Source organism: Asterias amurensis, chromosome 9, assembly GCF_032118995.1.
Source record: "Asterias amurensis chromosome 9, ASM3211899v1".
Classification (NCBI taxonomy): Eukaryota; Metazoa; Echinodermata; class Asteroidea; order Forcipulatida; family Asteriidae; genus Asterias; species Asterias amurensis.
Genome location: NC_092656.1, coordinates 9,170,104 through 9,184,372, shown reverse-complemented (window position 1 = coordinate 9,184,372; position 14,269 = coordinate 9,170,104). Strand labels below are relative to the sequence as shown.

Genomic DNA, 14,269 nt, shown 5'->3' with positions numbered 1-14,269 from the left:
ATGGCATATTTTTTACCCGGGGCAACTTTTTTTGTTCTATACATCAAAGTTCCACTATTGAAGTGCTTTTCAGTGGGGAATTATGGTGTTCTTCTAAATCGATACAAAGAAGGGAATCCTTACAAAGAAAAAATCAGGCAAACTCCAATGTACAGGGAACATTTTGCCTCTCGCACGGCGATATATTCAGATCGGAACATGTTTGCTACCCCTTCCGGTCCACACCTGAGAAAATATAGGAGCGACCTTTTCAATGAGAAGAAATTGTGCCCAATGTGCTGCAAAGTGGCATCCTTTCATACCCGGGGTTGTATACTGTTAGGGCCACATTGTCACATCCCCTCTATTTCAACGAGTTACGCCCGTAAGTTATACGAGGCTAAAAGGATGTTCCTCTGTAAGCTTGCCAGGCAGAGTGGTCGATACGTGACCAAAAGCCTTCTCGTTTAAGTGGCACGCTGGCAAACTTGTCCGCAGTCAATACCTGGACCCAATTTCATAGAGCTGCTTAAGCAAACAAAATGGCTTAGCATAACAAAATTCTGCTTATACCACAATAAGCTTATCATTCAAACTACCTTGCCACAAGTACAATTTGCGACTGGTATCTTGCTCATATCTGCTTAGCAGAAAATTGTTGAGCTTTATGCTCTGCTTAAGCAGCACTATTACATTGAGCCCTGTGCCAAATTTCATAGAGCCGCTTAAAGCATAAAGTAATGCTTAACAATTGTCTGCTTAGCAGAAATGGGCAGGAAACCAGTCACAAATTGTACAAATAGTTTGACTGATAACCGTATTCTGGTAAGCATAAATTTGGTTTTGCTAAACTATTTTTGGTTGTGCTATGCTATTTTTGTGTTTTAGTATCTCTATGAAATTGATCCCTGATTCGAGATACCACACATACTGCGCATTGCGTTAAAATAAACATCCGTTTTATTTCCCCCGGCTACCCGACAACAATGCTTTATTTACATACAAATATCCTTCAAACTTGTACGAGGTGCATGCCCTAATAATGCCATGTAGACCTTCAGCGTGTTCAATTGCAGGCTCAGATAGAATTACTATGTCAAGAGTGGAGGTAAAATGCATTAATTAAGCAGGAATGGTATGAGAGTCACGAACCTAAAACGATTGATTGTCCGTCACTCAATGGTAGTTACTAGTTCAACTTATTCAGGCACGCGTGTATGTGTGACTTATTCAGACTTGCACTTATTGGTGTCAATGTAAAAAAAGGTCCACAGTGGTACGGACGTGTGTTGCAGTTTCAGTTAGGTAGGCCTAGTTGATGAGATATACAAGTTTCCAACCAGAGCCAGCACTATTCACTAAAGAGATTTGTACATGGTGTCACCGCAAACCTTACTTTAATAGTCTTACTTGTGATTTCCACCAGGCCTGAAACTTCATGAAGGCAACGGAAACCACTGCCTCCATGTCCCCTTGCCATTGCCTTGGTGCCCTTGAAATGCTCCAGTAGACTTTGTACAATTTCCTCATAGGGTGCCCTTCGCCAAGGAAAAAATACTTTGCTGCCATTTACCTTTTAAAAATGAAATATACAGACTTGTTCCACTATATAGCCTTAAAGTGTAACCAATGTAACATTGTTTTATTTTGTTCCTCAGATTGAACTGATACCATCCGAAGAGTGAGGTTAATCTGTGGATTTGTTTTTGTAATACGATGAGGAAACAGCCAACCCATACTTCAGGATGAGTTATAAACTGTTGACTGACGCCCCGCTACCTGAGGCTAGTGGCTACACTACCACTTGGCAGGGGTGGACATCGAATGAAACCGAGGTGGCCGATGACGATTTACCGTACGGAGCCCAGGCCAGGATCGTCACCCTTTGGATCCTCTTCGGCGTTGGGAGCTTCGGCAACTCGCTCGTCTTCATCTGGCTGTGTTTGTTTCGCCGGAGGAAATCTCGTCTTCACAAGATCGTGTTCGGCATCTCGATCGCAGATATGTGCGTCTGTATCTTCAACGTGCTGGTGAGCGCCATTTTGGAACTCCAAGACGATGTGTGGTACGCGGGTAATGTCTTGTGTAAACTCGTCATGTTTATGCAGAGCGTGAGCCTGATCGCTTCGAGCAACTGCGTCGTGCTCTTAGCAGTTGACAGGCATCAAGCCGTCAGGAGCCCCTTGAAGAAGGGCTACTCAGTCAGGATGGGTCTGACAATAGCCTGGTCGTGCGCTCTGCTCTTTTCCATCCCTCAGATGTTCATCTGGTACCAGAAGGACACCCGTGGCTTCAAGACATGCACAACCTTCTTCCCAGCACCGGTGTTATCCTGGAGGGTGGCCTACATCACCTATGCGGCCGTGGTGGATTTTATCGTACCCTTTTTCGTCGTTCTCATCGCGTACATCAGGATCACTCAGAAGATCTGGATTCGCGCCTCCGCTGGGTCTAGTTTTAGCAACTCGATCAAGACAACGGCCGTTTACTCCAACGGCGATCGATTGAACATGCGGGTGACGGCGTCCCCGCTGATGAATAAAGCACGAAATAAAACACTCACCATGTCCACCGTCATCATTATCGTCTTCATGACGTGCATGTCGCCTTATTTCATCGTGGAGATCATCCGCTCGTACAGCCAGGGTTTTAAAATCAACCAGAATGTCTACGCCGTGCTCGGCACCTTTGCTGTGTCAAACTCCGCCGTCAATCCGTACATTTTCCTGGTGTTCAATCTGGGAAGCCACGCCAAAACGAGGAGGGACCGGACATGTACTTCAACCACGTAGAATATATTAATGCAATTCTAAATAAATTGGTGTAATTTATTATGTAAATTAAAGTGCCAAGCCACTGTGGTGGGAGGAGTTGTGGCAAAAATGGATGTACAGTTTTCTTTTCCACACACACACATGGCAAAAACTTTGGTGTTAAAATTGACACCATGGGTGTTGTCACACTATAGATACAAAAGAGAGAATCAAAGTGTACACCATGGTGTTAAAAATAACACTTCTATCTGCCCAAGAAAACAATTAATTTGTGTTATTTAAACACCCTATGACGTTAATTGTGGTTCTCTCTTCGGTATGTGTAACAACGACCCTGGTGTAAATTATAACACCCCATATTTTGTAGTAGACACAAAATAATGAGTTGACTTACACTGCAAAAACTGGGGTGTTAAATTGATTCTCTTGGCAGCTATGTGACAGTACCGACACGGTATACCAACGATATAGTAATGGGTTTAAATAAAACCATGCTGGTGTTGTCGCATATGGATACCATGAGGAATCCATTTAACACCCCAGTAATTGCATGCAGTGTATAGTCATGCTGTACATATTTAGGAAAGTGCATTGTACATAAGAACTGTCAACTCCTTGGCAAGTTTGCACTTTTCTTTTTAAGATCGAGAGTAAAGTGTAAAATATACAGCTTCAATTTACCCAGTACATGTAATTGTAATCACGTTTATTGTTTGAGTAAACAACTAATGCCAGATAGTTATTTGACTTGAGAGAACCGAGGGTGGGAACGTATCAGCAGGGCACTTTTTGAGCGATGCAGGTTGAACAAATAGGTCAACTGTTTACTTTGTGTGGTAAAAGCTTACCTAATCGAATCATGCTTTGTTCACTTAGCAGTGGTCAGTAGTGCATGCGAGTTGAACCTGAAATTGAATTGAATTGAGTGTCACGTATTATTTTTTTTAATCAGTTATCCAAGCAAATTTTCAGGGGCAACACAACAAGCTGAAGTCCATTTTGTTTAAAGTCAAAGATCGCAACTCTTCTATGGGGCCGGAAATCTAGGAGTCCATCATGGGTTGTGTGCGTTTATGCGTAGAGCACAGTCCGTGCCAAGCATTCAATCTTTACCAATTTTAACTAGTTTACTGGTCAACTTGACCCATACATAAGCCGTGTCCGAACAAGCGGCTAAAGCTACGGCTATGGCTAGAAGTATAGGACGTCCTTAGCAACAGCCTTAGCAACACCCGTAGCCGTAGCTGTAGCCGCCAATTCGGATGCGGCTAAAGATCATGCCCCACGTGCGAGAGGTTCGTAAAGCATATCCGCCGTCAAAATGTAGCTATTGTGGTCCCAGGTTCGAGGGAGCTTTCTCTGATGGTTTTGTAATTGGACTGAAAATACACGAGCTAGGGACTTGAGTCATGTCTACATGAGACCAGGAAACCGGTTCGTTTTTGACCCTGCATATCGTCTACAGAGCCAGTTCAGTTAAAGACGTCTGCAATGATAATAACTATGTAAAACGGTGTCCTTTGTTAGAAATATGATGAACTATTTCATTTTAACATTGTGGCATGAGTTTCATGAAACATAAATGATGAATGCGGCAACTTAAGCAAGTTTATGAATGGCACTTACGTCTAGAGATAGAGAACTGTGTGGTCGAGAAGTCGGTGAATCATGCCAAATTCGAAAATAGAGTTGCTCGCTAAACGGCACTTCTTTAACGATCACTAATAAAATGCACGAAACATAAAACCATTTTGCAATTACTCTGTAATGGGCTTTACTCATTGCACTGCCATTCGTGGATTGCTCGCAGTAAGTCATTTCTGTCTCAAACTGCTCGTTTTACCCATTGCGGTTTTCAAACAGAATGAATCATTTAAAAAACCTTCATGACATTAACAGTTTTGACGACTGCCCATTTGTAAGTTTGATGTTTAATTATGGGACAAGAATTTGCTTTAAGTTCTGCTCTGTTTCCGGTACTTACATTTTTTAGGAACTAGTGCTTGACAATAAACGACGCGTTTAATCATGTTACGATTTTTAAGGAAGGGTGTTTGCTCTTAATTGTTTTTTCCCCTCTGTTTCTTGAACACGTGACACTCATAAATTAAGGCTCATAACGCTGTTCTGAAGAACCGGCAATCTCCTATCTTATTCTCTGTATCTGTAAAAGTGAAGACGGAGACGAGGCACACGTTAGAGCCGTCTTCATAGAATGCATAGATTGAAGCACACGAAACTTGACGTGGAGAGCGCTCGATTTATCAAAATAATTAGTTAATAGAAATGACTAAAGTTTATTGAAACGAAAAAAGAGCATGTTTTACCTGTTACAAACATAATATAATGACGAATGTACTATAGTTCAATCAATAATAGTTCAACAATACTGATGATCACTGTCTTTGGTTTTTTTTTTTGCGTGGGCACCTCATGACAAGGATATGATTATTTCCATGGCAACCAACAAAACTCCAGAAAGGTTATAAACGGTTGCCATAGCACCACTTGAGCACTCCACTATAATTCACAATATGCCTAATTTGGAAAAGAAACTGTAAATTATAGCTCCTATGTATAGCAAACTTATTTATGCAATTCCAATTCTGCATCATTCATGTATTATTTCGGGGTCGCCGTGGGGCATGCTCTGAGGGGACAAGTAAAATATGTGTCCGGTGGACCCAATCGTCAATAGATAGAGTCCTCTATTAAAGACACTGGACACTATTGGTACTTGTCAAAGACCACTCTTCTCACTTGGTGTATCTCAACATATGCATAAAATAACAAACCTGTGAAAATTTGAGCTCAATTGGATGTCGAAGTTGCGAGATAATAATGATTATCTCGCAAAAGTTACAGCATCTCAGCAAGTAATATTTTAAGGGAAGCTTCGTGCCATTATAATCTCCAAACCGTGTAAAATTAAGGTAGATCTGTGACAATGTGTTTTGTGTCCTAACACAAATTACCCAAACCCTGGAAGGTGGGTGAGGTAACAATCATAATTTCCTAACATGGGTGTGAATACGTTTCTTTGACAGAAACACTAATGTGGGTAAACTTGGCTGATGACCAACCACGTTTGCATGCATTATCGTGTGACTGGTTTGCTGCTTAATTGTGCTAAGCAAATAGTTTCTGCTTATCGACTTATGAAACTGCGATAGATATTTTTTTTTTGTTTTGTCTAGAGAAGTAAGCCACTTGATGTGATTCGTTTTTATCGTGTAAGTTGCGGACGCCTGTTTCTTGAGACCAAAAGTTTTTGAAATAGATGGGGAAGTTTTTGTTCGTGTGGAAAAAAAGATGATGTATAATTTTTAGAGATTGAGTTTTACGAATGTTATTTGATGCTATGCTTTATCGAGTAAACATAGAGGAGATGTCTGAGTTATAAATCGGTGGTAAATATTTGTGAAAAGACAATTGAATGATAAAATGTGATGAAAGAAGTGCGATACGAATATTCGATTACTAGCGCATGTACACACCAAGGGAGCTCCCGGGTCAGAATTAACCCTGATCTGTGTCCCAGTGGTCTTCATCCCTTTGAGGTCAATATGACTCAGAATCTATGTCAAAATTACCCTTGAGTAAGTCGTTAAGTTGACGAAGAAGTCGAGCTAAAATTATTTTTAAGAGCGTGATCCAGGTATGTCTGGGTAGTGTGACTTGGAATCTGTGTCAAACTCACGAAGAATCGGAGCTAAAATCCTGGGTTTTTTTTAACAAGTTGCCGGGGGTCAGCCTGACTCTTTTACGGTCAGGCCTCCTGCATTCCGGGATCTGTGTAAATTTTGGACAGGGATATATGAATTTAAAACAATTTACTATTTGGGTTAACTCATCTAAAAGAAACCACCCACTGTTTGTGAAAATCAAAATTACAGTGTGCAAAGTGGTTCCAAAAACAACAACATAAAAACAATTGTATTGCCTGACCTGCGATGACGTAATGTTCAAAGACCGGCTGCTATTAAGTGGAATGGAAATAGGCTCTCCTCAACTTAATTCTAACATTTATTTTGATTCTAATTATATTGATTTGATCAGACCGCGTGTAACCTGTAAAAATTGTTAACTTGAAAGAAATACTAATAAAACTGAATGCTGTGGGGGAGCTCACTTATACAAAAAAAACTTAACTAACAAGATCGGATACGGCAAAGGCTCGAGGATATGCAACATGTGGTACAGTGACTCAAAGATAGGTTTCTCAAAAAATAAAATGTTGTGTCTGCTACCTTCAGAACACTCACCCTCTCTCAGACCATACATAAAAAAAAATGAAAAAAACCTATTTAGACAAAGACTGACGCCGAAGTAAAACACTAGACAGTTTTAACACGAGCTATTAGATTATTGTAATCGCACAAACACAATTAAGGGGGGTTAGCATACGGACAAGTCGATATCTTCCATCAGAACATTAATGTGGCTGGGAGTTAACTCTGGGGAAAACATGGTAATAGCAACAGGATGATGACGCGGTGAAAATGCAGACTGAAACATTCAGATTAACGGGGCCCAATTCCAGTGCGCTGCCGGCCAAGTTTGTGCTTACAGTTCGATTTCTATTTCAAAGCGCTGCTAACCGTTTTCTCAGAATAATGTCATCGGATGTTTTGGGTGTTGACAGTTTGCATTGATAGAAGGGTTTCAAATAATGGTAACCTGTACAATTTTAACGAGGGAATTAAAGAACTGTAAATTGTTCCACACTTACATGAGGACTATGGCTCAGCCTATTGAAAAATATAAAAAATCACACAAATTGAATTTGATATCTCCTTTAATCTTTAAATGATTTTGGCACGAGATATTACAGCGCGCCAAGCAAATTTTATACAAAAGAACACGCGGTCTGTCCTTGTACAGCGGGTGACGAGACAACGATTGATACCGTAATGCAGCCACAAGAAACGGCGCCGAAATCCCACCTCGTTAAACGGGAATGAGGAAATAGTGAATTGAATTTGCGATGAGGATATCATCCTTGAGGGTGCTCGGATGTAAATCATTTACAGCTGGGCATCATTGTTATACCCTGGGGACTCTTTTTAACAGCTGATGTAGTGGACTTGATTCAAGCATGTAGGAAGAAATTCAAGTCACTTTCTCGTGCAAACTATGGTAAACAAGCCGTGTAGCAGGGCGCCGTCAACGTCAAATTGTGGCTATTGTTTTGCGGCATGCACACAGTTTGGGGGACGCCGATGTCGCATGCAGTTATGTCCTCTATGCAATACTATCCGGAGCACATTATTTCATATGCAATAATATCCGCTGGGCGGTTGTGCATATGCAATCGTTTCCGCCCGGACGCTGCTGCATAATGCAATTGTGTCCGCCCCCGTGCAAATAAAACACCCTTGGTCGACGGAACACGTTCGCCATTTTTTTTACAAGCTATGCATGCTCGCTTGCGCGCGCACATATGCATGTACATGTACACTGGACTGTGTTTGCATAGCCCGGACACGATTGCAGGTGCAAAAGTGTCCGGAGCGAACAGTATTGCAAGGCGGACACAATTACATCTGACACCGGCCGCGCAAAAGTTTTCTGACGTTAGGCGAGGGGATTGGAAATAAAAATGACTCTCACGGGTTGAGACTAGAGTCAAGTCTACTGAAATAGTGACACATAGCAATTTGACTTATAATAGCTCACCCCATATCAGCTTGGTTTTCGTTTAAAGTCGCGTTGAAGTCAAAGTCGCTTGATTCGACCGAAACCATCTGTAACCTCGTTCTCAGAGGTGGTCGATATCGCCGCGTCATTTTCCCCAGCAAGCATTACTTGTTCGCTCGCGAAAGACAGCTCTTGATAATGTACGTGTATGTGGAATTTCGAGTTGAAAGAGTGGGTGTTATGTTGAATGTAAAGAGTGCTTTATATTAATGGGATTAGTGTGCTGTCCAGGGGCTAAAAGGTTGTGGAAGTCTTGCGTGTGTTCGAATGGGACACGTTATAGTATACATTGGTTCGTTGCAATGTACTGAACCCCTGGTAATTACGTCAAAACAGAATACTGTCTGCCAACGGTCTGCCATTTTGAAAAACGAAGTGCGCATTGCCAACTACATGTTGTGCGTATCGAGCGACTACGGCTACGCCATGGCTTTTGGCTGCAACGACAACGCTGAGAACGTGGCTTTTCGGCTTGCTCTGACGATAGCCAGAGCCGTAGCGATCGATCCGAACAAAACCACTCCTAAATGGCGCCAACAAGATCATTCATTAATATGATGATGAGGTCAGGTGAATAAGGTGAATAGGGAATTGGTTACCGAAAACCGTTCGAATACACGCGAAATCTGCATTAACTTGGTGCCAAGAAATCATGCACCGATTGTGCGTGAAGAGAATAGTCGATATTGCATGTGTGTGTGTCGTGTGATTGTTGATCGGTTTGTACACTGTCAAACAAATATATAGAGGTTGAACACAAATATTGTACCCACTTTTTAAACATGCTTATATATTTCTCCACACTAGCGCTGTCCTTCAAGAGTAGTTCCATGAATATGTTGGAGAGATGTGGTTAAAATGTTCTCGTCAAAGGAAAAAGGAAAAACGGGGCTACATATCGAAGTTTGCAAACATTGGGGTTATATCTTGGCTGCTGACCAAACCCTCTGATGATCTCGGTGAAACTGTTTAAAGGAACACGTTGCCTTGGATCGGACGAGTTGGTCTATAAAAAGTGTTTGTAACCCTTTTTTATAAAATGCATATGGTTGGAAAGATATTTTAAAAGTAGAATACAATGATCCACACAAGTTTGCCTCGAAATTGCACGGTTTTCCTTTTACTGTGCGAACTAACACGGTCGGCCATTTATGGGAGTCAAAACTTTGACTCCCATAATAGCCGACCGTGCTAGTCGACGAGGTAAAAGGAAAACCGTGCAGTTTCGAGGCATGTTTGTGTGGATCATTGTATTCTACTTTTACAACATCTTTCTACCCATATGCATTTTATAAAAAAACGGTTACAAACGCTTTTCAAAGACCAACTTGTCCGATCCAAGGCAACGTGTTCCTTTAGGTGGTCCTGCGCACTGAGCACCTACATTTGGTGGATTTCGGCGTCTTACAAAAAAAATTGGTTTTTTTTATATCTGACCCACTTTTTTAATGAAGTATCCCTGGTCAGTGTGAATTATTTTTTAATATTTAGAGTTTTGTTTTCCCTTGGAACCATAATGACCCTCAAGCAATGTAGTATAGGTCACTCGGTAGTTATAATGATCATACATTATCACGATCTTCTATACTCCAGGGTATAGAGAAGCAATTATGTTGAAGTGTGTCTGACTCGGCACTAGAAGTGGTGTTCATGCTCAGAATTGAAGCCCCATTGAAACTGTTATATTTCGCATTCGGCACGTGCAGTTTGTAGACGTAGGGCCGCATAGGAAGGGCTGATAGGAAATGGTGTTTAGAAAGAAAGCAGCTCTCCCCCCCCCCCTGAAATGCTGAAAATGTTAACATCGTAGTCTCCCATGGATAACGAAAGATAGCTGTTGATGAAGTAAACGTTCTCCCCAGACATTTCAGTATTGCACACGCATTTTGACCATGTTTGCAATAATATAATAATGCTTCAAAGAGTGAAAACATTTTGTATGCATATAATGTTGGGGTACACAATTGCCAGAGGTATCCGGGCGTTGATTTCACAAAGAATTAGGACGTCCTAACCAAGGACTGGTCATAGGGGATAATAAAAACCTAAGGCTAGTCCCAACTCGTCCTAACCTATAGTCTTAAAGCCAGTGGACACTGTTGGTAAATATCAAAGACCAGTCTTCTCATTTGCTGTATATCAACATATGTACAAAATAACAAACTTGTGAAAATTTTAGCTCGATTGGTCGTCGGAGTTGCGAGATGACTATGGAAGAAAAAAACACCCTTGTCACACGAAGTTGTGTGCTTTCAGATGCTTGATTTCGAGACCTCAAACTCTCAACTTGTTGTCTCAAAATCAAATTCGTGAAAAATTACTTCTTTCTCGAAAACTACGTCACTTCAAAGGGAGCCGTTTCTCACAATGTATACTACCAACCTCTCTTTACTCGTTACCGAGTAAGGTTTTATGCTAATAATTATTTTGAGTAATTACCAATAGTGTCCACTGCCTTTAACTGTTTATGAAGTTCACTCTATGGCCTTTAAACATAAGTGTAATAATAACATAGCCTATAAACAAACATCATTCGCATATGAAGACGCTTTTTGTGATGTGTTGATAAGAGCTTGAAAAAAAATACCCCGTTGAGTTTATATCCGATATGAAATCTGTTCCCTCCTCTGACAGATCAGGGAGGAAAAAAAACAATCTGTCAAGATTGTGTATAATCCTTCAGTTTTTGCTGTAACCGCGTAGAAAAGCCTCAGTATCAGTCAGTTTTCCTCCCACGGGGTAAGATCAACTGTCTTTGACGACACAAAACTGAGAGAGGGGGAGAGAGAGAGAGTGAGATGAGAAAGTTGCAATTCATGAGCGATTTCAGAGATAATTTGACACCGTAATTGTACACTTTAATCCCATTAGTGGCGTAGAAAGAGCATGGAGGTACGTCAGAGGGGGTCTCGTAGTTTGTGCCCCCCCCCCCCCCCCCCCCATCTTGTAAAATTGTGAAGTGCTTCTTTGTCAGGCGAGCGTGAGGCTGAGGTGTGATATATTTTGATGTATTTTTATAGATTTCTGTTGTTGAAGGAGATGTCATAAATATCACGTTGTGTGACGGTCGAACGGTGTGTGTCCGTAAATTGACACGCAGGGGCATACGCTGCTACTTCGTGTATAACTCTGGATAGTGGTGACATAACTCTCGTTATTATTATCGTAGAAATGAATCCTCAACCTGGGCTCAATTTCTTAAGGTCTGTTTTATCAGAAAATTCTGTTTCACAAGTTGATTTGGGCTCAGCGAATTGAGTGGGTCACCAGTTGCAACAATGTAAACGTGATGGAATTTAGGCTGGTACCCGGTTTTGCCAAGCAATATTGTTCTGTTCGGTACTTTTTTGAGCTTACTGCGGCCGATTTCACGTAACCCTAGGAATAATCCTATTACATTATTAGGACGAGTGACGAGTCCTAACTTAGGATGGGTTCAATGCGTCATACGCGTTTGGATACGGAATCTAACTCGTTCTAAAGTCCTAAGATTAATCCTAAGTTTGGATGAGTTTGGTGAAATCAACGGCTGGCTTCGTGAAATTTCGCCCAGTTTGGGTTGTTTAAAATATATACCGACATTGCGATACAAGTTATTTTTGTTGTGTTTTCTTATGCCTTTAAATGAAACTATTGTTGTATACCTTTCTGGAGGTGGTGTTAGTGTTTTGGGTTGGGATGCTTCTTATCCATGACAAGCATGATAAATACGCAACCCTATATTTATGTGTATGCATATTTTGAAACTTAAATCAGTGTGATTTTATTTTGGGGAATAAACAACATGCACATATATGAGTCCTGCTAAAACCCTATATGAAATTTACTTGAGTTTATACATTGAAACTTGTACTACTCCTTTAACGACAATTACAGTACTGTACAATACCTTCTACTTATGGTAGTTCATTTAGTTTCAAATTAACTTGTTTCAAATGAACTCTTCTCTGAAGGCAAATTATCTCCGTATTGACATTTAGAAAAAGGTTGTACAAATGCAATCATTCGTCTTAGCCATAAGTTTTGCTTTGGGCAAAATCTATTTCAGGAACAATTGAATCTTGTTAAAGTCGTTAATACCTTGACGAGCACATTGTATACTATACATGTTTCAAACGTGTTTGATTTAAATGTCACATGTCTAGTTTTGTTGTTATTCTTCTTCTTTCGTTCTTTCTTACGCACGCGTTTGTTCATTAAACGACGGGGGCACGCAAAATAAATCTGCTACATGACACAGCAGTCAATTTGCGGGAAAAGCATCATGTCACGTTGTTCAATCTGGCTATCACATTAATCGGATGCTCATCTGATTGGTCTACCTACTCCCACTCTCCCCCCCCCCCTCCTTCTTTTTGTCTTCTCGTATTTTTTTTCCCGCGGCGTGGGTTTTGTTTTTTTCCAGATCGGCAAATGTCATACTCAAGCCTCCTTCCTCCGTGCTCACGTAGATTGGAGGTGAGGCATGACGTCACAAAACAGGGATGCACACTGTCAACGACAAAGTGGAGAGCAAACTAATTACCTCTTTCTTCTTTGTTGCTATAATGTTGAATTGTGTTCGCCTTTTCATCAAATGTTCAGGCCCCGAAAGAAATTAAGTTTTGTAATTTTGTTTCATCTAACACCAGTGCCATTTTTGACAAACCGATTTTCTGCACCAATGATGCTGACGGATTTTGACATGTCTTGACCTCTTCCAACCAATTTACTGTCCGGTGTTGATTGACACCCCCTCTATGAAATAATGGCATGGTCAACTTTCGGGTATCAATACATACGAACTGATAAGTGTGTAAAATGTGGTCGAAAAGGCAATGGAAATATTATAATAATTATCCGCAATTGAACAGCCATCACTGCTGGGTTTTAAATAATGTGTTTAAACAGCTGACTTACCCAAGATTAATCTTCGCTCAATTTACTGTTGTGGATTTATATGAGGTCATAGGTCAAGCCCGTTGTACCACGCATTATCTTTGGGTGCGTTTTGGCGGTCGTAACCATCTACTGTTTCGATTGACTAGGCAATGTGTTAAATTTATTTCCCTTGTCTTTTTACCGTTTATTCTGTTTATAATTTAATGTAGGCTTTTGCTTTTAAAATTTATTTTAAATATATTTTCACAGTCGATCATGGTGGTCTGTTTCTGTTCCCTATTTTATTTTACTTAATCTTCTATGTATGCTTTAATTTTCTTTCCTAAGATGATTCTATTTTAATTGTTAACTTTGTACATATTATCAGATTGTTTTTATATAGGCTATATGAATATTTCTAATTGTTTTTTTGTATCCTTTCCTGTAATTGGCGGCTCGTCCGCTGTTGGTTTGGTTTGGTCAATAAATAAATAAATAAATAAATGACCGAAACATTTATTGGTAAACCGCTAAAACGGACCCTTTGTATGAACTTAGAGACAGTAATAATTGAAGTGAGCCCTCTGTTGTTCGGGACTGGGGTTATAAAACGTGTTCTTGAATAATGGCAGCCTTAATTTGCACTTCGTGTCAGTGACTCTGAAACAATACACCATTGAACTCCTATTAATTCATCAGTGCCTCATTAGAGTGCCAAACTATAGTGTATAAATTACCAATATAACTGTATTTACGTGTATGTAGGATACTGGCGTTTACTGTGTTGATTACACTAGGAAGCCTGATTACACTATACTGTAAATATACCTATTTAGTTTTCACGTGTACTATGGCAACTAATAAATAATTCGTCTGAAAGAAAATGTATACACAAGTATATTCTGTCGGTGTATCTTGTTTATTTTTGTTGTTTTGCCATTTGGCTTGAGGGTGGA

At 40.4% G+C, this 14,269-nt stretch overlaps 1 protein-coding gene across 1 annotated transcript; it reads left to right on the top strand.

Annotated features, from left to right (window-relative positions):
* Positions 1–1,724: 1,724 nt before the first annotated feature.
* LOC139942352 (neuropeptide S receptor-like) lies at positions 1,725–2,771 on the top strand. The gene has a single exon (XM_071939193.1). It carries the CDS (start codon positions 1,725–1,727, stop codon positions 2,769–2,771), a length of 1,047 nt encoding a protein of 348 aa, XP_071795294.1.
* The last annotated feature ends 11,498 nt before the right edge of the window (positions 2,772–14,269 follow it).

Coding starts and splice junctions, on each gene's coding strand:
- LOC139942352 (XM_071939193.1), top strand. CDS start 1,725: ATGAGTTATAAACTGTTGACTGACGCCCCGCTACCTGAGGCTAGTGGC.